Genomic DNA, 27783 nt, shown 5'->3' on the forward strand with positions numbered 1-27783 from the left:
TTAGTTTTCATTTGAACGTTTGGGGATTTTGACTGCTTCTTGGAAAGTTTAGATTTTTTGGATTCTAACGCTTTCGTGACGAGTTTAACGTTTTGCGATTTTAAAAGTTTCGTGGAAAGTTTCACGTTTCGAGATTTTAACACTTTGGTAGCGAGTTTTACATTTTGATTTTTTGAATGTTTCGTGGAAAGCTTTACTTTTTGGGATTTTAAAACATTCGCAGTGAACTTTTCCTTTTGGGATTTAAGTCCTTTCACAGGGATTTTCTTTAATTTCAAGTTTGGGGATTTGGTCTTTTTCGCTGAAAGATTTACGTTTCTAGATGATTTTATCACTTTAGAAGCAAATTTAGTTTTTCGGGGTTTAAATCCTTTCGCACCGATTTTCAAGTTTGTTGTTTTGGTCTTTTTCATGGAAAGTTTCACTTTTTGCGATTTTATCATTTTTTGGGATTTAAATCTTTGTGTGGAGCTTTCCAATTTTGTGGATTTTGGCTGTTTCGGCGGCGGTTTGCCTTGTTTGGATTTTATTTGTTTCTTTGTCAAACTCGACGAAACTGTGTCAGATTTGAAAATGTTCCTAGTTTTACTAGTTTTCACAGTGATTTTAGGAATAGCACTTTTCGAAGCCTTTGATAGCTTAGGCGTCGTGCCACTGCTCTGACTAGTAGCTGAACTATGAGTTCTTTTAGCAACACTACTGACTTTTGCAGTCGACGACGACCTGACGTTTTTGGAACTAGTTTTCTTGTCAAATTTAAGTAATTTAGATAAAGCGGCCATAGTACCTCTCTTTTTGACGTCTTTATTTGTTTTAGCATTCGTAACCTGATCGTTGGCTTTATCATTTTCAAACGAAAGTTTTTTAGTATTAAGTATTAATTTATTACTAGATTTCCCCTTTTTAGCAGAAATGACTTTAGTGAGTTTTGCGTTTATTTTCGATTTCCATAAATGAGTGGTTTTGGGGGGATTTTTTTCTCTGTCATTCGCGACAAGAGATTTACCCAAATTAGATTTGATGTTCTTTCTTTTAACGGCGTTGTTAGACTTAGAAGGGCATAGTATTTCAGGTTGATTAGTGGAATCTGTTACCACCGCAACTTTTGTATTGGAACCAGTCCTAAATGTTTTATTCGTTTTAACTATTTTATTACGAATGATCTTAGCAAAATTTTGTGACTTCTTTGTGGTTGCAGTTACCAAACTGCTATTTAAAATTTTCTTCGCTTGAACTGTCCTAGAATTTAGCTTAAGGCGACCACTAGGGCGTTTTGATGATGCGAAATCGGCGTTGTCAGTCCAGCCGACTGCAATCACGTCGTTTTCCCATTGACCGATCCCATCGATGCACTTCCTTTTACCCTGTCCATGGTTGGAAGACACGGAGCATGGCCGCTTCGTCTTAGTTCTGGGAACTGATTTCCCAGAAGGCATATTCCTTTCAAAATCTGTCAAAGAAAATAAATACCATCGATTAATTAGGAAATATTTACAGTTTATATAAAATTAATAGTTTCGATTTTAATACTATGATTAAAATTAGATAGCCCTAAGTTGAACCTTTTCGGCGGGAAGGGAATTCAAGGGGCCGAATTTCGAAACAGATTACTCTGTAGCCCCACCCTACAAATTCCAACGAGTATGTTGCCCTTTATTACAAGAAACAACGTCTAAAGCTTGTTTTCCACTAGCGCGCGCAACGACGCGTTTCTCAGCTTTGAAACGTTCAAACGTTTTTACGCGCGTAAAGAAAATAACATTATGACGCGCGCTAGTGGAAAACAAGCATTACGCTATTTTACCAATTTCAACTAAAAAGAAACGGGAAATAAATATTTTTCGCTGATTATAGATAATTAAAAATTTCTAGGTTTCAGACTGTTGATGGCCTCTGGTTTAGACCCCCGATATTTAAAAAAAAACGCATGTAATTATTACATAAAATTAATTGTAAAAACATTTAAATAATCAAATATACATGAATATGAATGCATGCGATTGTACAAAAATGTTTCTCTAAGCAAAAAATCTAAACAAACCAAATTAAACGGATTAAATACTAGCTGAAGTATCTCTCAAAAGTATTCAACTTCTCATTTTGCTAATGTTATTCGCTTGAAACATGTGCCTACGCAGGCTCCCGTTTCCTAATACTTTAATTAAAATATGCTCTATAAATAGGTAAATATCCCGACGCATTAGAATTTTTACATTTTACATCTATAAGCAAAGTAATAGACTCTAGGAGGTAGTTTTTGAGTGGTGATGCGGTGTACACTTCCGCGGTTTTTCGGGAAACTCGCGCCCAACGGAATCTGCCTCCATCCTACGAAGGTACTTGTTTCATTTTACCGGTCTAAAGGTTAAATGTCATATCCAGGTAAGATCCAATTATTTTAATCAATACTGGATCGAGTAATATCCATATAGGGTGTAATCCAGATATGATCCAATAATTTTAATCAAGACTGGATCACGGTATATCCAGATAGGATCCAATAATTTAAATCAAGACTGGATCACGGTATATCCAGATAGGATCCAATAATTTTAATCAAGACTGGATCACGGTATATCCAGATAGGAACCAATAATTTAAATGAAGACTGGATCACGGTATATCCAGATATGATCCAATAATTTTAATCAAGACTGGATCACAGTATATCCAGATAGGGTCCAATAATTTCAATCAAGACTGGATCCAGGTATATCCAGATTTGATCCAATAATTTTAATCAAGACTGGATCACGGTATATCCAGATTGGATCCAATAATTTTAATCAAGACTGGATCACGGTATATCCAGATACGATATAATAATTTTAATCAAGACTGGATCACGGTGTATCCAGATAGGATATAATAATTTTAATCAAGACTGCATCACGGTATATCCAGATAGGATCCAATAATTTGTATCAAGACTGGACCACGGTATATCCAGATAGGATCCAATAATTGTAATCAAGACTGGATCAAAGTATATCCAGATAGGATCCAATAATTTTAATCAAAACTGCATCACGGTATATCCAGATAGGATCCAATAATTTTAATCAAGACTAGATCACGGTATATCCAGATAGGGTCCAATAATTTTAATCAAGACTGGATCAAAGTATATCCAGATAGGATCCAATAATTTTAATCAAGACTGGATCAAGTTTTATTCAGATAGGATCCAATAATTTTAATCAAGACTGGATCAAGGTATATCAAGGTAGGATCCAATAATTTTAATCAAGACTGGAACAAAATATATACACATTGGATCCAATAATTTTAATCCAGACTGGATCAAGATATATACAGATTGGATCAAGATATATACAGATTGGATCCAATAAATTTAATCAAGACTGGATTAAGTTATATTCAGATAGGATCCAATAAATTTAATCAAGACTGGATCAAGATATGTACAGATTGGATCCAATAATTTTAATCAAGATTGGATCAAGTTATATCCAATTTAATCAAGACTGGATCAAGTTACATCTAGATAGGGTTTAATAATTTTAATCAAGACTGGATCAAGATATAAACAGATGGGTTCGATTAAATTTAATCAAGACTAGATTAAGTTATTTTCAAATTGGATTCATTAAATTTAATCAAGACTGGATCAAGTTAGATCCATACAGGATCCATTACATTTAGTCAATACTGGATCAAGTATTATCCAGATAGGGTCTAAAAATTTTAATCAAGACTGGATCGAGATATATAAAGATTGGATCCAATAATTTTAATCAAGACGGGGTCAAGATATATACAGATTGGATCCAATAATTTAAATCAAGACTGGATCAAGTTAAATTAAGATAAGATCCATTACATTTAATCAATACTACATCGAGTATTATCCATATAGGGTCTAATATCTTAATCAATACTGGGTCAAGTCAAAACCGGAAAGGGCGCCCCAATGAGATCTCTAACCACCTGAAGAACTTGCTAGGGCCGCTACTGATCTGATTTAATCAGATTTATCATTATTATTTGCTCAGGTAAGATAACAAAACTTTTGTTATCTGAGAATTGGCTGGAAGCACTAATATCATATATAACATAAAATTAAAAATTATAATATGGTACATAATACATAAAACAAAATGCACTAGATAATATATAAAACATATTTAATATAATAATATAAAATACATATTTAATATATAATATATAATACATAATACCTAATATAAAATACATATTTAATATAATAATAATATAAAATACATGTATAATAATATATATAATATTATAATATTTAATATATAATACATAATATTAAACATATAATACATGATATATATTAATGTAATTGTTTTAGTAATTTGTCGGGCTTGGTGATAGCATAAGTTAATTAACTTATGGTGATAGGAATCTAACATTGGGCGTAAGCATTGAAAAGACGAACGAGCCAAATAGAAAAATATCATTAAGAAAAGAGTTTTATTATAAGGAACTACAAAAAAGACACAGTAAATATAGAAAAGAATGTCATAAAATACGAGGGTGAACACCCTTAAGATGAATTCATCTTACCTCCAAAGCACCTACTTGCAATTTAAGCCGTTCTTATTATACTTTGTTAAAAACCGGTGGTAGAAAGTTAAAGACACACGCGTTCAAACGGAGGAAGGGGCCATTTTTTTTCGAATCGGAATTTTTGTAGAGAAGCATGACATAAAAAAGATAAGCTGCGGACGCAGCTGCAGAGCATGCCATCCCCCTCGACGCTTTCCAGAACTGGGTTCCCCTCCGAAACAAGATATCGTGGTTCTCCTCGTGACCGAGTTATTCTAAGGGAAGAGCTGTGGGGGGCGCGAGGGGGAATGAAATAGCCTTGGTCTCCATGGGGAGGATGGGGGCAGAATATATCGATCGCTCTTAGGAATGGAAACTCCCCATTCGTTTTAAATATTCTACTCCAAAAGCCAGAACAATTACTGGGTTAGGTTACGTAGGGGATGCTAAATGACACACCAAGTACGTACAGGTCTCAAATTTCTAAATAGAAACCTTCCGTAACTAGGTGTTTCCAAAATATTTTTTTACGAAAAACATTTAATAAATAAATAATAAACAATTTTATAAATAAACATTTTTATTGAGAATTTTTATTTATAAAATTATTTATTATTGGTTTATTAAGGAAATGATAACTTTAATTATAAGACAATTGATAATTAAATAATGAAATTAATTACGAATTTACTAAGCACTTTACTAACGAAGTAAATTATGAAATGTTTAAATGTGCAAATATTTATAAATACCTAATTTTTAAAATTGCAAATACTAAATATCTAATTACAGGAAATAATAAAAAATTCAATAAATTAGGAACTTTCTAATTGCATTGGTAAAATATGAAATTACTAATTAACTATTTTATCAAATTACGCAAATTACTAAATTATTCATCTTTTTAAATAATAAATTACTTTTATAGCAAATCGTTCATTTATAATTTTTTAAAAAAACTTTAGATTCGTGGCGTTACAATTATTATAAAATAAGTAATATAGAGTCAGGATACTTAAGTGAATTAAATTGCTTATTGTCTAAAAGTAGAAAATACTAAATTTCTTATTTATAAAATGTTTAATGGATTACTTATACACTTAATAAATCACTTATTGCAGTTAATTATTAACGTTTCAATTGCGTAAAATACAAAGTTTCTAATTATAGGAAATTACTAAATTAATATATTTTTAAATAATAAAATATTCTAATAGCAGATAATTTCATTTTAAACTTAATGAAATATTTAGATTTATTACATTATATTTTCGAGACGTAGCAATGTTGGCGAGTTTAGTACGCAAGAAAATGAAGGCAGCAAATTTTTATAAACCTAAAGGTTTCCAATATTTACCATTTTCTTACTTTTTCAAATTCCTTCTTTTCTGGTTAGAATTTTAACAAAAAAAACTTACTTTCTATCCACCAGAAGCGGTCTATGACTTTAAATATTGAAAATTCAAGATTTAATTTTAAAGAAACTCAATTCTAAAAACCGATTTTTGCGGTCTTTTAATAAACAATTTCTAAGAAAAATCTAATGACTATAATATCTTTATTGTTATTAAAGTAGAGCAGAACACGTTAAGTAAATAGACGATACGGAACTATGGATAGAAATCTCAATGTAGTAAATAGCGCAAATGTTTATAACACCTAGGGCATGAAGTGATTTCAAATATTTGTGGCTATAATGGTTTGAAGTAAAGGTTCTAAAACAGATCTTTGGAACATGTATATCAAATTCTTAAAGGTCCTTAAATACCCTTAATTTTAGCGGCCCTGGACACTTTCTATCAAGACCTGGTAAACACAATGAGCAGAAAAAACCCCAATTTTTCAAAGTTGCACGTACTATAGAAGGAGATACCATATAAGTTGAAGATTTTATTTATAAAAAAAAAACACATTTTAAAATGTCACACTTTGATGGGGTAAATATAACAGAGCATTATCGGAACTACTTTTAATTTAAAAATAAATTAATAATTAGGTTTCGTATAAAATATGTGCACTAATGAAGATTTTGGATGAAGTAGCAATGTAGCTTCACCATTACGGCAAATGCGATAAAAGAGTAATTTAATGTTTAAAAATCCATCAAGTCAGAAATTCAATGAAAATTAAAAAGTCAGACTTAAATCAAATAATTATGTGATGAACAACAAGATTTTGCTTATTTTCATTAATTTTATGCATCTTTGGCAGTGCTACTAAAACTTCTTTTTAAATTTTCATTAATTCATTGAAGTATAACAGGCTGCGATTTGAACCAATGCAAAACATTTAATTGAAATCAGTTGAAGCTTAGAGTGACCACCGGAAAACCCAAAAACCTCTAGGAGGATTATTCGGAAATTGGAAATAGATTTACAAGCTTTTATTAAAGCTTTTTTTATAAATAAAGAAAAATAAATATAATTTATGTTGATATTATAATAATTAACGTCGACACAATCAAAGGGGGTGTTTTAGATAGTGCTTCCAATCGATTTTCAAATAACAGTGGCATTATCTGAACCAATAAATAATTACGATATATCAGATATCTTCATTTACGTTAAGATATTATCACATCATTTGATATGGGTCAAAATAAAAAGCAGATAGTTTCAAACAGAATACAATCTGAATTCCTAGTTAACCGTCACAGAAGGTGAGAGAGAAATATGAATATTAGCTTTGTTCTAAAATTGTTCGTAGGGTCGTCGGTTATCTGTTGCTGACTCGCGTGGCATGTAACCCGGTTACCTGTTTAAAGGCATTATAAGTCACTAGATGACTTGGGCCTAAGGTGGTGCCTTGGGTGTTAGCCTAGCTGATTATTATTATTATTATTATTTGAAAATACTTTTATCATAATTTGTCTTTATTCTGATCAAACTTATTCGATTTAAAATCAATTTGAAGGTTATGCAAGTTCATAGTTGGTTGGGAATTTTATATCAAAGTTAAACGGTTTTTGTTGAAACATGACTACATATCTGTTTGATATTTTCAGTGCAAAGGTTTTACCGTTTCGGATATAAGTTGCTCCGTAATATGTTCCAAGTTGGAAGTGCAAATTGAACCAAGGTCCAGAATTTGTTCTTTCGCAAGGATTAGTATTAACCAATTGGTAAGGGTCCAGGGAAATCGATGGACGCCGATTGCCATGGATGTTCGGGTAAAGGAAATGGGGTCAAAGAAATTATTTCTCGCGAAAGACCCGTGGTTTGACACGCCAAGCAGTCTTTCGACCATTTTACCTGTGTGGGAACCTTAATTTTCAGGAGCTATTTGATTTAAAGGGGCTGGAAAGTGGGGTTTTGAAATCGTCTAGTGACGTGGTATCTCCAAAAAAATTCGGACCCTGCTTTATTTTCTTTTTTCACCGCTCCAGGAATTTGGCTCTGACGGAGATGTTTTGAAAATAGTGAGGAGCGACCCGAGACAGACTAGTGAGAGGTATTCATACGCGAGCTAAGATGTTCGGGCCTTTGTGGACGTGGTTTTGGTTCTAGTATTTTAATATTTATTTATTTATAATGAACGAGTTTAATTCAAATAAAAAACGGAAACGTGATGATGCTAAAATATCTCTTGTTGGTGAATTAGATAAGTGGGAAAAGGCATAAGAACTGTGGTTGAGTACCAAGGTTTATCAAAATGCTCCAATGAAACACCAAGGCCCCAAGAAATTGGCTTCGATTCATCTAGCGTTTTTTTACCAAATTCGATGAAACTCGCAAATAATAATTAAAAAAATTACGAACACACTACTACCAAAAGACCTTATCGCTCAAATGAATTTTTCGTTAAACATTTGTTGTTTACTAAACTAAATCTCAATAAGGATTAATGAAATTTGAAAACTTCCTACGAGCTCAGCTAACACTAACCAAGACCACGCTGGATTTCGTCATAGAAAAATCCCAACACAGCGGTGCCTGTTTACGTCTTCGCGAACTTGATAAAAAGTAGTTCTACGCGCCAAATTTCGTTAATGACGTCACGGATGACGTTATTCAAAACCCCACTTTCCAGCCCCTTTAAGCCATTCCTTGGTGGCCTTCGTGTGCCAAGTTGACGGTAAGATACATGAAGTGAAACGAACACTGATTCGTTCACTTTAAATATTGTTCAATGTCTCTAGATTTTTATTTCGCTGTGCGGTATGGACTTTTTATAGGGATTTGTGTCGTCTTGCGGAGACTAGGAAAGATAATCATTTCGATTTCTATTCCTCTGTCATATCCCGCGAAAACGTCCAAAGGTTCTAAACGTAATTTCCAGCATTCAATGCTTTCCGCTGAAGTCCAATTAAAGACAAATTTCAGCGGTTTATCATCTGTCACTACAGACCCAAACTTTTGGCCAAAATATAAATGTGAAACCTTTCACACCTCCAGTCTACTTCAAATACTACAGCATCGAAACGATTCGCCGTTATTCTGCGAGCAAAAATCGCACCACATTTTAATCGATGCTGTCAATCAAAAGATATTACCATAAGCCTACCATAAGGTCCCCATAAGCAAAGGTCTACCATAGGGCCCATGTTAACGGCGTTGTCCTGGAGATAAGAAAGTTAACGTACGACGATAGGGTAGTAGCGCCATCTTCGTTTTCAAAATTTCTACATCTAAAATATTCTCTTACTTGGTAGAGCAGCCACGCTCGGGTTGATAAATGCCACAAAACGCGTCTAAGTCTCAAATCTGAAAAATAAATACCTTCAGAAACAAGTTCTCTTATTTTTAAAAGCCAGTTTAAGGATCTGATGAATCACTTTGCAACGATAAGTGCTAATTTTAAGTTTGAAAGCGAAATAAGCCTTGGCTACGGTGCTAAGGGCTCGCGCCGGAGATTTCTCCCTAGAGGTTCTAAGTTTAAAAACGTTCGCGCACGGCTTCTGCGCATTCATCATGCAACGCGTGAAGTTAATTTGGGGAAATGGCTAGTTGGGGATGTGGCCACTAGGAGGTGCAGATTTTAAATACTTACCTCTTAATAACGGGTATGTGATCGTCAACAATTTTACCTAGACCTTTGCTTATGGGGACCTTATGATAGGCTTATGATATTACATATAAAATTTTGTTGTTATTTTATGTTTAGCTTCGACGTACATTTTTATGGTATTTACATTCAAATAAGTGAATAAGTATTAAAAAAGTGTAGTCGCAAGATAATAACACTCTCATGTGCAATTGTGCATGGGACAGGATACAAAAGTAAGGTCACAAAAATTGGTTTGTAGTGTAAATTCTGTAGCTTTTCAAACCTTGCATAATAAATATGAGATACATTATCCATAGCAGACGGAATCAACTTTTTAACAGATTAGTTTGGCAATTACTTAAACGTGATTTTTATTATGGGCAGCGAATACGAGTAACGTCTCAAGTTTGGATAACATGTAAGATTAAATTTAATAGTATATTCCTTAAGAATGGCTTATGATTGAAAAAACATTTTCTACAAAAGTACAAGACAACCAACACATCAAGTCACGAAGAGGAGAGCCACTGAATGGCTGTGAAAGGTTATTAGGGCTGTCGTCACTAATTTCCTGTTTTGCTTATTTCCATGGAAAAATTAACTTCCACGTGACCTAAATTTTGAGCTAATAATGTAAATTCGGTGGATTAACTTGTAAATGTGATAGCTTGGTAGATCTCATTTGTTATATTGGACTTAAGATTTCTTCTGGGTCAATGCAATTGACTCAACTGAAATAATCCGGGGAAGTTGAAATCAGAGAAGTCATTTCTCAAGGCAGAAAACAATTTAGTTTGGATTTCTGGTTTCAATATTCTTAAGTCTGTGGCTAGAATTGTGGATGTCAAACCATTTCTGAATGGTTTTTATGTATTAGATGGTAAACCCGTTTGTTTCTAAGATAACGATTTTTAAGTTGTTAATTTAAAACCAACACAATTGTTCATGTTTTGATTTGCATAATTTTAATAATAACGTTGTATTATATTCTGACAAAAGAATATTTATTCATTTATAACTCGGGTTGAAAAGAGCACAACCAATTTTATCCGTTGAGACTTCGTGATCTGAGTTATCAATAATTAACACTCCTAGAGGCAGTTCAAGTATGGTGTATTTTTCGCGTACACAATTTATGAAATGAAAATGAGCATAGAGTGGATATTCGTATTAAAACTTTTACGGTGTGATGTTTATACTGCGATCAAAGATGCACTTGAACTAAAATATTAGATGGCTTTTCGACTAACACTTCAATTATTAAAGTAACTTTCTTCCAAATACATTTTAAAATGTCAGTGGCATTGTTTTGCACAAAAAACGAGGTGTCGAAGACGAACATAAAAATTCATTATCCCTAAATATAAGAAAATGCATTCTTGGCTATATTCAAGAAATCAATATTCAACCTTAATTTCATTAAAAATAGGATTATTTATTCAAATTTTGTGAAAGCAGATTCATTAGTAATTATTATGAAAGGTTTGGCAGTTTCAAATATAACCACTAGAATTTCGATACTTATATAAATCAGTGTAACATTTTGCATTGAATATTTTTTAAGTTTTCTTCTTAAATTGCAGTAGCTTTTTTGTTCCGTTTAGACACATCTTTTTGACACGAAGCATCTTGAACAATATAGAAAATTTCAATACATTTCGAGAAGGCTTGATACATTTATCATGGAGAAATCATCGTTGGCTCTTCATTGAGTGCCCAAAAACAATCTATCTCTACTTCAGAAATCTTTCCATTATTAATACTAGTTTCAGTGCCAATTGGTTCTTTAGACTTAATTAATTCTGATCTTCACATAATTTCACAACCCATGGAAAAAAACGACCGATGCATCGGTCGCTTTTTTCCATGGCTTGTGAAATTGATTTTGGCTTTTAGCCCAAATTTAAACGTGAGATCCAATCTTCATTTCATTTTCCTAATGCTGTAAGAAACATTTGTCAATTTTACATACCTCAACTTTTTTAATATTAAAAGTTTAAAACTACCTTCGAACTTTTATTTTTTTCTTTAGTTAGAAAGTTTCTTTTTAAAGCTCGTCACATACACGTTAATTGATTAGTTCTCGTCCATTGTCAGATATCTAATGTTTTCGTCACATACACGTTAATTTATTAGTTCTCGTCCATTGTCAGAGATCTAATGTTTTCGTCACGTACACATTAATTGATTAGTTCTCTCCACTGTCAAGATCTAATGATTTCATCACATACACGTTAATTGATTAGTTCTCGTCCACTGTCAGATATTTAAATTGTTTTCGTCACATACACGTTAATTGATTAGTTATCGTCCACTGTCAGAGATTTAAATTGTTTTCGTCACATACACGTTAATTGATTAGTTATCATTCACTTTCGGATATTTAAATTGTTTTCGGCACATACACATGAATAGAGTTCTCGTCCATTGTCAGAGATCTAATGTTTTTGCCACATACACGTTAATTTATTAGTTCTCGTCCATTGTCAGAGATCTAATGTTTTCGGCACATACACGTTAATTGATTAGTTCTCGTCCATTGTCAGAGATCTAATGTTTTCGTCACATACACGTTAATTTATTAGTTCTCGTCCATTGTCAAGATCTAATGATTTCGTCACATACACGTTAATTGATTAGTTATCGTCCACTGTCAGATATTTAAATCAATACACTTTAATTGAGTAGTTCTCGTCCACTGTCAGATTTAAATTGTTTTCGTCACATACACGTTAATTGATTAGTTCTCGTCCACTGTCAGAGATTTAAATTGTTTTCGTCACATACACGTCAATTGATTAGTTCTCGTCCACTGTCAGAGATTTAAATTGTTTTCGTCACATACACGTTAATTGATTAGTTATCGTCCACTGTCAGAGATTTAAATCAATACACGTTAATTGAGTAGTTCTCGTCCACTGTCAGAGATTTAAATTGTTTTCGTCACATACACGTTAATTGATTAGTTATCGTCCACTGTCAGAGATTTAAATTGTTTTCGTCACATACACGTTAATTGATTAGTTATCATTCACTTTCGGATATTTAAATTGTTTTCGGCACATACACATGAATAGAGTTCTCGTCCATTGTCAGAGATCTAATGTTTTCGCCACATACACGTTAATTTATTAGTTCTCGTCCATTGTCAGAGATCTAATGTTTTCGTCACATACACGTTAATTTATTAGTTCTCGTCCATTGTCATGATCTAATGATTTCGTCACATACACGTTAATTGATTAGTTATCGTCCACTGTCAGAGATTTAAATCAATACACGTTAATTGAGTAGTTCTCATCCACTGTCAGAGATTTAATGTTTTCGGCACATACACGTTAATTGATTAGTTATCATCCATTGTCAGAGATCTAATGTTTTCGTCACGTACACATTAATTGATTAGTTCTCTCCACTGTCAAGATCTAATGATTTCATCACATACACGTTAATTGATTAGTTCTCGTCCACTGTCAGATATTTAAATTGTTTTCGTCACATACACGTTAATTGATTAGTTATCGTCCACTGTCAGAGATTTAAATTGTTTTCGTCACATACACGTTAATTGATTAGTTATCATTCACTTTCGGATATTTAAATTGTTTTCGGCACATACACATGAATAGAGTTCTCGTCCATTGTCAGAGATCTAATGTTTTTGCCACATACACGTTAATTTATTAGTTCTCGTCCATTGTCAGAGATCTAATGTTTTCGGCACATACACGTTAATTGATTAGTTCTCGTCCATTGTCAGAGATCTAATGTTTTCGTCACATACACGTTAATTTATTAGTTCTCGTCCATTGTCAAGATCTAATGATTTCGTCACATACACGTTAATTGATTAGTTATCGTCCACTGTCAGATATTTAAATCAATACACTTTAATTGAGTAGTTCTCGTCCACTGTCAGATTTAAATTGTTTTCGTCACATACACGTTAATTGATTAGTTCTCGTCCACTGTCAGAGATTTAAATTGTTTTCGTCACATACACGTCAATTGATTAGTTCTCGTCCACTGTCAGAGATTTAAATTGTTTTCGTCACATACACGTTAATTGATTAGTTATCGTCCACTGTCAGAGATTTAAATCAATACACGTTAATTGAGTAGTTCTCGTCCACTGTCAGAGATTTAAATTGTTTTCGTCACATACACGTTAATTGATTAGTTATCGTCCACTGTCAGAGATTTAAATTGTTTTCGTCACATACACGTTAATTGATTAGTTATCATTCACTTTCGGATATTTAAATTGTTTTCGGCACATACACATGAATAGAGTTCTCGTCCATTGTCAGAGATTTAATGTTTTCGCCACATACACGTTAATTTATTAGTTCTCGTCCATTGTCAGAGATCTAATGTTTTCGTCACATACACGTTAATTTATTAGTTCTCGTCCATTGTCATGATCTAATGATTTCGTCACATACACGTTAATTGATTAGTTATCGTCCACTGTCAGAGATTTAAATCAATACACGTTAATTGAGTAGTTCTCATCCACTGTCAGAGATTTAATGTTTTCGGCACATACACGTTAATTGATTAGTTATCATCCATTGTCAGAGATCTAATGTTTTCGGCACATACACGTTAATTTATTAGTTCTCGTCCATTGTCAGAGATCTAATGTTTTCGTCACATACACGTTAATTTATTAGTTCTCGTCCATTGTCAAGATCTAATGATTTCGTCACATACACGTTAATTGATTAGTTATCGTCCACTGTCAGATATTTAAATTGTTTTTGTCACATCCACGTTAATTGATTAGTTATCGTCCACTGTCAAGATCTAATGATTTCGTCACATACACGTTAATTGATTAGTTATCGTCCACTGTCAGAGATCTTATGTTTTCGTCACATACACGTTAATTGATTAGTTCTCGTCCATTGTCAGAGATCTAATGTTTTCGTCACAAACACGTTAATTTATTAGTTCTCGTCCATTGTCAGAGATCTAATGTTTTCGTCACATACACGTTAATTTATTAGTTCTCGTCCATTATCAGAGATCTAATGTTTTCGTCACATACACGTTAATTTATTAGTTCTCGTCCATTGTCAGAGATCTAATGTTTTCGTCACATACACGTTAATTTATTAGTTCTCGTCCATTGTCAAGATCTAATGATTTCGTCACATACACGTTAATTGATTAGTTATCGTCCACTGTCAGATATTTAAATCAATACACGTTAATTGATTAGTTCTCGTCCACTGTCAGAGATTTAAATTGTTTTCGTCACATACACGTTAATTGATTAGTTCTCGTCCACTGTCAGAGATTTAAATTGTTTTCGTCACATACACGTCAATTGATTAGTTCTCGTCCACTGTCAGAGATTTAAATTGTTTTCGTCACATACACGTTAATTGATTAGTTATCATCCACTGTCAGAGATTTAAATTGTTTTCGTCACATACACATTAATTTATTCGTTCTCGTCCACTGTCAGAGATTTTATGTTTTCGTCACGTACACATTAATTGATTAGTTCTCTCCACTGTCAGATATCTAATGTTCTCGTCACATACACATCAATTAACGTTTTTGTACCCTTTAAAATTGCACCCAAATCATTAATAATCTTCGAAATAAATTCGAATTATATAAACTTTGGGGAAAAGAAAACACGATAAATAATAATTATATATAATTATGGGAAAAAAGTGGTTACTGAAAACGGACCGTGTAGGAGACGTAGCTTTATTGTGCACAGACTGTTCACGCTACACGTTCCACGTGCTCGTTTTCTAGTCTAATTGAAGTACCTGGGTTTTTTCACCATTTTCTGCTAGAGGGTTAGTCAGAAATAATAGTAATTGCTTCAGAATAAAAATTTTCATAAATATTAAAATTTCTTTTAAATCTATCCATGGAAAGATTTAAATAATTCTTTCATACCATGTGGGTCTCTTCATTTTATAAAAGAATTATTGAATTTTCCATGTTAATTTAAACACTTTACTGTATAATAATGACGTGTTTTTATTACTTTATTTTGTATAATAATATATATAATATTGTTAATCTAGTATATATTATTTTAACATTTAATTTAATAAGAATCGAAACTTACCTGAAATATAAAATGTCGTAGCTATCCTGAAGGCACAAACTTTCAATCTTCCTGAAGCCGATATAAAAACAGCAATTTCTACGAAACTAGAGATTGAGTGCAGTCTATCATCCTAAATTACTTGGATACTCGTTGGTCCGCGTGTATCCAGTATCTCACCAATTTGAAGTATTCTAAAAATAACTCACGTTTCCACGGTTTTAATAAAGAAAATACCTCAAATTTCAGTAGTATGGAATGAAATACATACGTTTCATAAATAGGGGCATTAAAAGTTGTGGATTAAAATATAATAGGATACATTAACGTCTAAACTGACACAAACAACATTATCTTGTGATGTGTAGAAGACGCTACGGCGAGTCTATGACCTTATGAAGGGGCGGACTTAGCAACCAACACAACAGATTTGAACCAATGAGGTGATAGCTGGAAATAGAGTTCAATCGACTATGGGGGTTCAAAATGTTTCCCCCTTTTCTTGTGAGCGCGGGAAACAGAAATATTTTCAAAGTGCGTATGAAGCAGTTCGGTTCAGATCAGTTTGGACTGGGACAATCACTTTCGTAACAGGGATGCCTAATCTCCTTGGATAGTTTGATCTTAATAAGTCTATATTCAATCATGATTAAGTGGAAATCGATGTAAGGATAATTAAAATTATCTCGATTATCGTAGTATACACAATTTCGTATTATTAACAACTAGTATACAGGAAGATTAAGCCCGTTCAATAAAGATTCAAAAGGGAAGCTCGTAGTAAATTTCAATGCACGAAGTATTTCATATATAATTTTATATCAATTTTTAGACGAAAATATTTGTTATGTCTCAATTTTAAAATGAACGGTATTTAGAAAAACGATTTTTGCGTAAAAAATTAAATATTATTGTTAATTTTTTTCACAGAAATTGCTTTTTAAGGAACAAAAATAGTGTGATTTTTATATTAATATGACATGACTTGCTTCTAATAATTACCCTGTATTTCAAAACATGTTTTATAAAATAGCAGTATCCTAGTAAAGAGTTTGTTTGGGGTACTCAATTGACTAAAACAAATTAATAAAAATTTTGATCTTCGAACCTTGCCTAAAAATTAGCTACAGAAAATATATAAAAATGTATAATTGTTTGTTAGTATAGCGTCCACGTAATGTCGAAATTGTACCGTCGCGTGTTCGTTGATATCTCAAATTCTCAATATGTTTATTTTTTACATGTGAACGGTAGGTGTATTTTGGAGTACAATGGTAAATTATTCATTGTAAGTATACTACTTTGTTTTATTACTTGGAATGAAATTATATAGATGAAGCAAACAATTATTTAAGATACGCTCAATATAAAATTTGTAAATCATGTATAATCTTTATTTTAATATCATTTGCAATACGTTAACCAAGGTTTAAGGGTGTACGTGTTAAGCGTGAAGCTTCGAAAGATAGAGGAAGCCTCGAGTGTAGGGGAAAGAACGACGCCAGGAAGATACGGTTGAGTTTTTGTACATTTATTTAGCTAGAACGATCGCGGGGAATAACGCTTTTGGGAAGCTTTGGCTTAGTTATTTACAGAGAAAGATTCTATATGGAAAATGTAAGCAGTTAGAACTAAACTCATTTTTATTAATCTACCAATTAATTTATAAATAATGTACCAATTCTTAAATAACAAAATGGCTAGACTAGTAGACTGTTTAACCCCTCCCTAGGAAATTATCACTTTATTGCTGCAGCAGTGCATTGCTGGTGGCATCGAATCAAGGGCGCTATATGGAGTCACGTTATCGCGCATTATTGATCCCATCTTTGTTCAATGCCGTTCCCCTTTTCGTGGATGGATCATGGAAGCCCTTTTCTAGCCGACTGGTATTTTTTTATAAAACGTCTTTCACTGTACGACAATTTCCACTAGAATAAGCCTTTGCTCCGTAAATGAAAATAACAGACGTGCATAATAAATCTCTTAGTAGTATTTTTCTTCCTATTTTGTTGATGTGAATTGCTTGAAACATGTACCTTTGCAGGCTCCCGCTGATTCATCATACAACGAGTTTCTAAAAATCATTAAAAATGGTTTATTTATTTGGTGCATATTCCTATGCAGTCGCAGTGTAATTTTAACATTTGATAGGGATAGGAATTGCAATGCTATTCCCTAACAATTTGCTGAGGGGTTGAAAATTAAAATTTATGGAATAAAGGCTTAATACTTAATAGAGTAAATATTAAACTCCGAAATTTGATTGTTCATACGAAAGTGGAGGAGTTAGCTGAAATTTTTATAATTATACACGTTCCCAGGGGTCGAACATTTAGAAAAAAGGTATTGAATTTTCAATTCCAGTGTATTTTTATCCTGAATTTCGTGGGTTTTTGAAATTTTCCTTGGATTTCTGAATTTTTTCACTAGATTTGTTGATTTTCCACCGGATTTGTGAATTGGTCAAAAATCCAGTTGTATTTATATCAAATCCAGTTGTATTTATATCAAATCCAGTTGTATTTATATCAAATCCAGTTGTATTTATATCAAATCCAGTCGTATTTATATCAAATCCAGTCGTATTTATATCAAATCCAGTCGTATTTATATCAAATCCAGTCGTATTTATATCAAATCCAGTCGTATTTATATCAAATCCAGTCGTATTTATATCAAATCCAGTCGGATTTTTATAAAATTCAGTCGGATTTACATAAAGTCCAGTCGTATTTTTATAAATCCTAGTTGTATTTTTAAAAAATCCAGTCTTATTTTTATAAAATCCAGTCGTATTTACATAAAATCCAGTCGTATTTTTATGAAACCTAGTTGCATTTTTAAAAAATCCCACTGATATTGTTTTAAATGCAACTTGTTTTTTTTTAAGAACTCACGTTGTAGTTTAAAAAAAATCCAGTTGTATTTAAAAAAAATCGGTGGTATTTAGTTGAAAATTTTGTGGATTTCTTAACGATCCCGGCTTAAAATAAATAAATAAAATCAATGCTGGTTTTTTTCGTGGATTTTTCGGTGAGTCTCCGAGGTTTTATTTGAATATCCGACCCTCGAAACGTTCTCCGTCCGTACATCCGCAATAACCGTTTGGAGTTTCTTGCACCTGTGAATGACAAAGCCAATATACGTGAAAACGTAGTTAATATTCGTCCCGGCTATAACAACAACACAGGGAAGCGTCAGTCGCCAGATTTCACCCCTCCCCCCTGGTGTGCTTTTGTATTCGCTGAGAGAGATAACGCTATTTACCAGAAATAAATGTTACCTGGGACATACCAGTCATAAAATAGGAGTCCTGGAGCTTTCGGTAGTGCTATCAGATAAATGGTTTTTGCTTGCCTAGGTCACTCGAAAGAGAAACAGGCGGAAAAATTTATTTTCATGCACTATCTGGTGATAGCTTGTTAACAAGTTTTAGCATACGCGTTTCAAAATAGTTATGGTTGCGTGTACGATAGGGCCAGGTTTTCTAGTAATGTAACGATGTATCCCTTGAAACATGCAGTAAATTGTGTTTGAAAATAAAATATACGGCGCGAAATTTTGTTTTTTATAGTAATGATCGTAGGAAGGCACTTTTAAGCATAGCTGCACACCAAGACTTGGTCTCGGGCTCAGTCTCACCAAACGTTTTGTTTGGCCTTAGTCTAGTCTTGGTCTCACAATAATTTCCCAAAAACGCGAGAGCTCGTCTCGGGCTCATTAATATTTTTTTAAACACGAGAGCTCGTATCGGGCTCATTAATATTTTTTTAAACACGAGAGCTCGTCTCGGACTCATTAATATTTTTTTTAACACGAGAGCTCGTCTCGGGCTCATAAATATTTTTTAAAACACGAGAGCTCGTCTCGAACTAACAATACCTCTCCCTAAACATTTGAGCTTGTCTCGGGCTCATGCTTAATTCTGTTACTAACAAGGGCTCGTCTCAGTCTCATAAGAATTTGCATAACTCGCCGGGCTCATTCTAGTCTTTTAATATTTTAAGTCTTAATATTTTTTCATATTGAAATCATAGTCAACCGAAACAGCCGGGCGACCAGGCCTGCTACTCTCTTCACTACAACCATTTTCGAAAATTCTAGAAGGTAGTTTACTTTGGACCTATCAGAAAACGACTTGGTTAAATCACGTTATCCGAAATAGCCTATTACGTAAATTCCATATTAACCCAGTAGGCCAGAGCTCCCTTCAAGGGCGACACGGCCAACTGTGATCACGGGCTGTTCGCGCTTTAGCTATAGCGCAAACAGCACGTAATCAAAGTTGGTCGTGTCGGTGAGAAAGGAAGCGTTACGGTTCGGCACGTGTTGCTCTGCGCCGCAGCGCTTCCCAGTGGCCAAGGGACACATAATCGTGCAAAAACGGCCACATAACCGTCTCTTAAAAATTGAAAGGTCTCATATCGGGCTCGTTTCAAAAATATGGTCTCAGCTCAGACTAGTAGTAATACACTATATTATATGGAACTTAGCTCAGGCTCACAGCAATTTACCATATTTTAATAGTCTCATCTCGAGCTCACAAAAATACGCTATATTATAAAGGTCTCACCTCGGACTCAAATTAAATGACCACAACGTTTTGGTCTCTTCTCGGGCTCGTATCATTCTCATTATAAAACCTGGGCTCAGTCTCAAATCGAGCTCGGGCTCTTAGTGTGAGACGAGCCCGTTCGGCTGTGCTTTTGAGGAAGGCGTTTTAAGCCCCATTTTCATGCTCGCTGGTAGCGGGTAAAAATCGACAAAATCCGCTTCCGCCACACACTTTTTCACTTTCCGCGTCGATCTGTTTCGATCTGTTTCAAACAGATATTTTAGCTTTATTTTCACGCTTGCGAGTGGCGGATGCGAATTTTGTCAATTTTTATCCGCTACCAGCGAGCATGAAAATGGGCCTTTAGGGAGATAAAATTTTAAACCCGAAGGGAGCCGCGAACGTGGCGCCATCCCACGATCCATTGTTTAACTATTTATTAGCTAAGCTTCGGGACTCTAGAACTAAACTGTCATATGCTAATTAGTGGTATTTACAAAATTTCCCCTAATTATGACCGAAATTAATAACCAAGATTAAAAATTTTTAATCTTTAAACACTAAACACTACAGATTTTATTTTAATCACGATTTAATCATTTTAATCTTTATACACTCAAAACTACAGATTCTATTTTAATCACGATTTAATCTTTTTAATCTTTATACACTCAAAACTGCATTTTATTTTAATCAGATTTAATCATGATTCGATCATCCGAGGATGTCCTAATAATTAAGCTACTAGAATGTTTACCACTAGACAGCGGATTATTATTTGTCAGTTTTTAATAAATTCGAGTACTATCCGTTGGCCGAAATCGAAATATTGACCCACGACCACCGATTTTTGTCAAATGGTGCACCCGATATTCTGTATCGAAAAGACGTGATTTTCCAAAGTTCCGCTTTAAAAGAAAAACTATTTATCGAGTTAGTCCATTTTAGATTTAACCCCTGGTTTTTGAGTTTCGCGAAAATTTTCGCCGTATCACGAATATCAGCTCACTGATTCAAGGGAAGCTAATGAAAATCGAGTTCCTATTGTATTTTGGGGTACGGAATTCATTCAATCAGTGTAGTAGTGTAAAATTAAAAAAAAATCAGTTGAATATTGAAACTTTATAGGTGGTATTCACGAGAAGATGGCGGCCATTGCTCTAAGGTAGATAGTTATGGGGGAAAGGGGGATGACACTAGCGATGATGACGTCACGAGAATACACCCTTTAGACGGTCCATATTTGAAATCAAATGCCACGACTTTTTAATTGATACGGAAATTTTTTATTTGTCTAAAATGAGGTTGTTACCAAAAACTACGTTAAATTGGTTTATAAGTCGTCGGAAGTATTTTATTATCATTACAAATCTTTAATTTTAACTGATTATTTACAAATCGTTACTTTCATAAAAACCTCGAGGGTGTCAAAGTGAAAAATGTTGCACTACAGCGACTGGACGCACAACTGGTTTTTATTTATTATGCCAAAGCTGTTATAAAAATTCTGGCGGTGAGTGTGAGAGCATTTTATGGAAACAGTTATTATGTACAGTATTTTAAAGTGGGAGAAAAGATACGTGCCGTTGTATGGCAGCGCCACAGGTGGTCTATCTTTGAACTAAATCAGGATAAATTAGAATATTCGGTGGTGGTTCAATGAGTTGCGTCTTTTAGCCGCTTAGAGCGTAGCTAAGGAAGAAGTGTGTAGGACTACACTTCATGCAAAATTCGGATGTGTGCGCCTTTTAGATCTAAAAGATTCTGCTAAGCAACCTACTGCGTAAATTTGTAAAACAATCGTATCGTACTATGTCCGAATGTAGATCTCGCTGAGTTTGAACTGCGCATTTGAAATTAAAAAACTGATCCATAATATTACCCCCCCCCCCCCCCCCCCCCCCAATTTTCAAAACTCTTTATATATTCTTAGTCGATATGTACGCCGCAGAAGTCTCGCCAATTTGCGGCGTTTTCGCGGGAAATCTCTGATCACGCGATCAACGTGGAAAAAGATTTTCGAAAAATGTGTCTGGCAGCAGTTCTCTGACAATATGGCAGTCGTTTTGGCATTCTGGTCATATCGACAAAGACGATTGCCTTGGAGATCTACGGAACTAGTTAATTTTCCTACTTTTTTTCTAGGGTTAGGCCTATTTTTAAATATATAAAATTAAAAACCATTTCTTCTGCACACTCATATCTATTTTTATTTTTTTATATTAGTGACATTCATGAAGATCTCGTACTTCAAATAACTACTGTGCCAAATTATCATTGACACTGACGGCTTATTTACGTTCAATTTGAAATGCTAGTGATGGAAAACAGTAATGAAATGAAAATTAACATTTCATCCCAAGAGAGCATTGGAAATTCGAATGAGACGGTACCACTTGTAAGGTTTAAAATTAAAACTACAAGTCCCGATTTGGTGGGAAGGCAAAATAATTCACCAGACATCATTGTAGACCAAGTAATTGGAAATGACAATACGTTTAAAAATAGACACTTACGTTCGAGAGTTGGTACAACAACTAAGACTATACACGACTCCTCTTCGAACCGTGCTCAGCCTTATCCTTTACTTAACAAACCATCCAACGATTGTAAACTGAGTTCCAAGTCGAAATGCTTTGTGAAACTAACGAAACTAAGCGACCTTTTTGTTGTAAATAAGCTTGGTTTGGATAAATCGAGTAACAACCTTGAGGGTCCCGATGTGTCGAAAGATATCACCTACAAAGTACTTGACCATAAATCAACGTACCAGTCTACGAATAATGGAAAGAGGTCTGAAATACCTTTTCGATGTAACGTGTGTGGATTATGCTGCGCTAGCAGGTCTGGCCTTACGAAACACGCTGAACAGCATGCTACTGTTTTTGAAGACGCGACTAAGAAGTCACTACGTTGCAAACCTAACAAGAACATCCGGCCAGTCCTCGGTAAGCAACAGCCGTTCAGATGCGAATCGTGCAAACAATCCTTCCCCACGGTGGCGCTTTTGTTGGAACACGAAATGGTTGAAACCGGCGGTTTCCTGCTTGAGTTTTTGGAGCAGGAATGTCAGAAATATGTCAGTGGTAGTGCTTCCTCCGAAACTCGACAATCGGAATTTTTGCACGGTAAAGATTCAGTTAGTTTAGAAACAGATATTATTAAAAGTGAAAGTTCAATCGTAACCATTAATGGTGCTTTATCAACACGTAAAAAAGGCACGTTTCGGAAGCCAAGTGTAAACCGTAATGGTAAATTACCAGCAGCTAAAAATGCACGTGTTGCAAGTGTAAACCGTAAATTTAATTCACCGGTAGCTAAAACTGGCATGTTTCAAGGTCCAAGCTCGAGCCAGAATGTTAACTTAACTTTGGGTAAAGTTGGCAAGTTTCCAAGCCCAACTATAAAACACAATGTTCATTTATCCATAGGTAAAAATTCCGAGTTTCAAAGTCCAAGTACAAATCATAATGGTAACTTAACGGTTGGTAAAGTAAGCACGTTTCAAATTCCAAGTACAAACCATAATGTCCATATAACGGTGGGTAAAGATACGTTTCAAAGTCCAAGTGTTAAGAGTAACGTTAAAATACCTGATCGTGCAAATGACTCCCAAAAATCAATTCTAACCGGTAAAGTTCAGTTAGATAAAAAAAACTATTTCAATTTGACCAAGAACATCGCTGACCTATTACCAGAATTAACGGTAACATCGATCAATGGCTCGAAGGAAAGCAATAGCACCGCAAGTAATTCAAAACTGTTACCGCAACATAATAACGTACAAATTTCAGCATCAAACGTTTACCATAATGCACCTTCCCAACCGGTGTTGCCAGTTCCGTTACAAATATTTCGAGAAACTTCAGGGGAAAACGTAGCATTGGCTTTCCACACTCATATGAATTCGAATATGGATGGTGAATATATAATTCCACACATTCTTGATGAAGAAGATATTGACGAAAATAAGGATGTCTCGGATTCATTTAAGAAGAAAGGCGTACTAATGACCGCTAAAACAGCCACCATCGAAAACGTTTCTATTAACCGCGCTACAACCACACCCTTTAGATGTGGCGTTTGCAAGAAGTCCTTCCTAAGAAGTAGTCCCTTTAAGAACCACAGCCTGATTTTCGGACACTCCAAACATTTCGAATGCAACATTTGCGACAAACAATTTAAACAGATGAACAATTTAATAGAACACTCGCTTAGCCACGATATTTCTAAGAATTCACAAAGCAGCGATGGTGGTTCTTCAACGACAAGTAAAACTGCACTTGATGACCCTCAGTCAGGAAAGGAAACCATGAAATTAGGAGAGATTAAACAAGGTATAAATGTGACCAGATGTATATCTTTTAGATCAAAATATCCAACCTCCCCATACCAAAAGCGACCAGAGACCCAAAGTGTATCAACCCTACCTTGGCGCCCTAAAAATATTTACTGAGAGCTAGTCTCACAATATACTACATAGCCTACTAGTAGGAATAATACTAGCAACGTTACATTTAGTCTATGGTCTGGCGCGATTTTCTCGCCCATAGACATACGTTCCAAGACGCCTCACTCGGCGGCGTTGGGGTGAAGAAAATTACTTCGTGACAAGGCTTCTGACAAGCTCTCATTAAACATTATACCGTACTGAGTTACTGACACACTTGGTGCACAATGGACCTAAGGTCAAAGTGCATGGTTGGGCATTCATGCCTCCCCGCCCCCTTTCAATAATACTGACACACTTTTAGGTCTTCTGTTGATTTTGCTCATACTGATAACGTTATTTGGCGAAAGTAGAATAGGCTTCGTGCGCACAGGCAGCGCTAGGCACTAGACGAGGTCTGACCAAAATAAAATTTTCCCCTTCGCGAGCTGTGGTTTATAATTCCCCCCCCCCCCCCCGAAACACTTTCTCTTCTCGAAAATACAACAGCTGAAAGTTTCAAAGTACAAACATTTAAATCTAACACATTTAGTTGACTGGTATTTAAACAGATGGCGCTATTATTTCTAAGCACGAAGCCTATAGGGAGATTGCAAACTAAAGCATGACATAGTTGTTGTTATTTCATATGGCCCAAGCCTTGATCTGGGTCAGGGTAGCCCGAGGGGTAGCCACAGTACCTAGAAAAACTGGAAAACTCTGGAAATATAAATATATTCCTAAAATTCCCTGACTTCTAATAGTCAGGGAATTTTAGGAATATTTAAAAAGAAGTAAAAAATATCGGGAAATTTTAAAAAAGAAGTGAAAAAAATAGTAAATTTTAAGAAAAGTTAAAAATATCATTGAAATTTAAGAATAAGCTGGTTTTAAAAGTTTTATTGTTTATTTTTCGGTCTTTTGCCATTTCCAAACCGTTTTTATGGGTAAACTGGTAGCCATGTCGAAAATGAAAAATGTGACAACCATATAGTCAATTTTAACCGTAGGAATTCAGTTAAGCATCAATTATAATTAATTTGTTGCGTTTATTTTTGTTTATTTCACAATAGGTGGTAAAGGATCGGCCAAGAAACCTGCTAACAGCGCCGTAGACAGTCGCGTGACACAGTTTGTCGAAGAGGTGACCCTAACTACTGACAGTGAAGACGGACACAGTCATTTGGCGAAAAACACATTGCAAGGCAAAGTGAACCCGATCATGCCGTTGAAACTGACTAAGATGAGGACTACGACCACGATATCCATGAACAGGTGGAACTTGCAAGGGAGCTTTAAGTGTGACGACTGCGACGAGGTGTTCAATCGCACACGTCCATCGATATTCGCCCAACACCGACTGAAAGCCCACGGGGACAAAGTTCCTTTCAAGTGTCACCGATGTCCGTACTCGGTGGCCAAGAAAAACGTCTTGCTCAATCATTTCAACGTTCATAAACGAACTGGTTGTTCGGTTTGTAGGAAAACCTTCGATGAATTGGAACATTTTAAATCCCATAAGTGTGGTGGATCTTCTTTGCTGAATACTACAGGCGAAGGTCAGAAACCTAATGTGGTCATTGAATCTCTAGCTAAAACCACCGTCTTAGCTAAGCAACCTATTTTAAATTCTAGTTCGATTAAATTAGCTAACCCTAATTCTGTGAGTTTCACCGAAGTCATAGATCTTGAGTAAGTTTACTATTTTCAAAATCAGTGGAATGTCGATTAAGCAGATACGTGGATCTAACTGTTTTGGATATAATTGGATTGGAAGGTTATCCTCAATTTTGTAATTGTACCTGGTGTAATGCGGTTGACCAAACGTAGCCAATGAAATTTTTGTACTTTTAATACATTTTATGTAGGCTTCCAATATCTGTGTACTGTTTTGTAATATTTGGTATTACGCAATAAAAGAAAATGCGTTGATTCAAATAATATTTTTAGAGATAGTGTTTTCTATTACTGATAATTTCCCTCTATTGATAAATCGTTTTATACAAGAAAGGTTTAATGGGCACAAAGGGATAATGATCTTCACAAACGTTAAATCCGTTTCCTTACATAGAACTAGGGATGCACCGATATATCGGCTAATTTTTCAAATATCGGTATCGGCCAATATCGGCTTAAGCGAGGCCGATATTAGCCGATACTTCTGGTATTAGAAAAACATTTTCAGGAAAAACTTTAAAAAAAGGCGATACTCAACTAACTAATTAATGGAAAACATTTATTGCCACAACCTTACATTTCCTTTTAAAAAGGCCAGTTCTTCCACAACACTCGGCTTTAGTCTATTTCTTAACTTAAAAAGTAAAAACGACCTTTGATTCCTTCGGTGCATGACCTCACGCTAGATCATACCATTTTTTGACAGGGGGTTAAGAGTGTAAACAAATAAAACAATCTAGTGTTTCTTTTTGATCGCTGTTGTAGGAAATAATTATTCGCGTCCCAAACGGTCAGGAATCATAAGTGGTTTTTAGACTCCAAAAGCCATAGATCATATCATTTTTTAACAGGTGGTTACGAGAGTAAACAAAAAAGCATAATATTGTGATAGGTAACTTTGTTAATATCGGCTATCCTAGGCCGATATACCGGCTGTACTCATATCGGTGCATCCCTACATAGAACACCAGTCCGCCTAGTTGTAAAATGTTTCTAATCGAATGCTATTACAACGGCAGGCCTTAGCAGGCTAGCGATTGACGTATCATTTACATTTATCGCCATAACAGTTTCAACAATATCTAATGCCCAATTTTGTACCCCCCAATTGCCTAAATTGGTAATGTTACCTCGAAGGTTTTTCATTACCTATCATTTACATTTGTCACCTTAAAGATAATTGAGATATCTAAGGTCCAACTACAACAACGCCTATCTACGCTTCTTGTCAAACAGTAGTTTTAATACTACAGAATTTGCCCTTTCAATTTAATTAGAACCACGTAACGACCAACGTAAGAAGTTCATAATCTGCTGAGCTTTTGTCTGTTAAGCAGCTGATCAATCCCAAAGCGTCTGCTTTGCAGATGAAAATTCAGCTCGCGTTGGCCACTACGTGACTCTATGCAAACTGATAAGGGTAATTGAACTCTTTACGATTGGGTGAACGCCAGTAAGGGGGGTCCATTTTAACGACGCTCGATAAGTTTTTTACGCTTCTGGACCTAATAAGAAATT

At 34.6% G+C, this 27783-nt stretch overlaps 1 protein-coding gene across 1 annotated transcript; it reads left to right on the forward strand.

The window, feature by feature from the left end:
* Positions 1 to 16979: 16979 nt before the first annotated feature.
* LOC149963228 (uncharacterized) lies at positions 16980 to 26521 on the forward strand. The gene is made up of 3 exons (XM_090180438.1): positions 16980 to 17218; positions 22386 to 24496; positions 25662 to 26521. Exons 2-3 carry the CDS (start codon positions 22471 to 22473, stop codon positions 26282 to 26284), a joined length of 2649 nt encoding a protein of 882 aa, XP_090036564.1. The 5' UTR covers positions 16980 to 17218; positions 22386 to 22470; the 3' UTR covers positions 26285 to 26521.
* Positions 26522 to 27783: the final 1262 nt, after the last annotated feature.

The sequence above is a fragment of the Leiobunum rupestre genome, chromosome 1, assembly GCF_980474605.1.
Source record: "Leiobunum rupestre chromosome 1, qqLeiRupe1.1.hap1, whole genome shotgun sequence".
Taxonomy (NCBI): domain Eukaryota; kingdom Metazoa; phylum Arthropoda; class Arachnida; order Opiliones; family Sclerosomatidae; genus Leiobunum; species Leiobunum rupestre.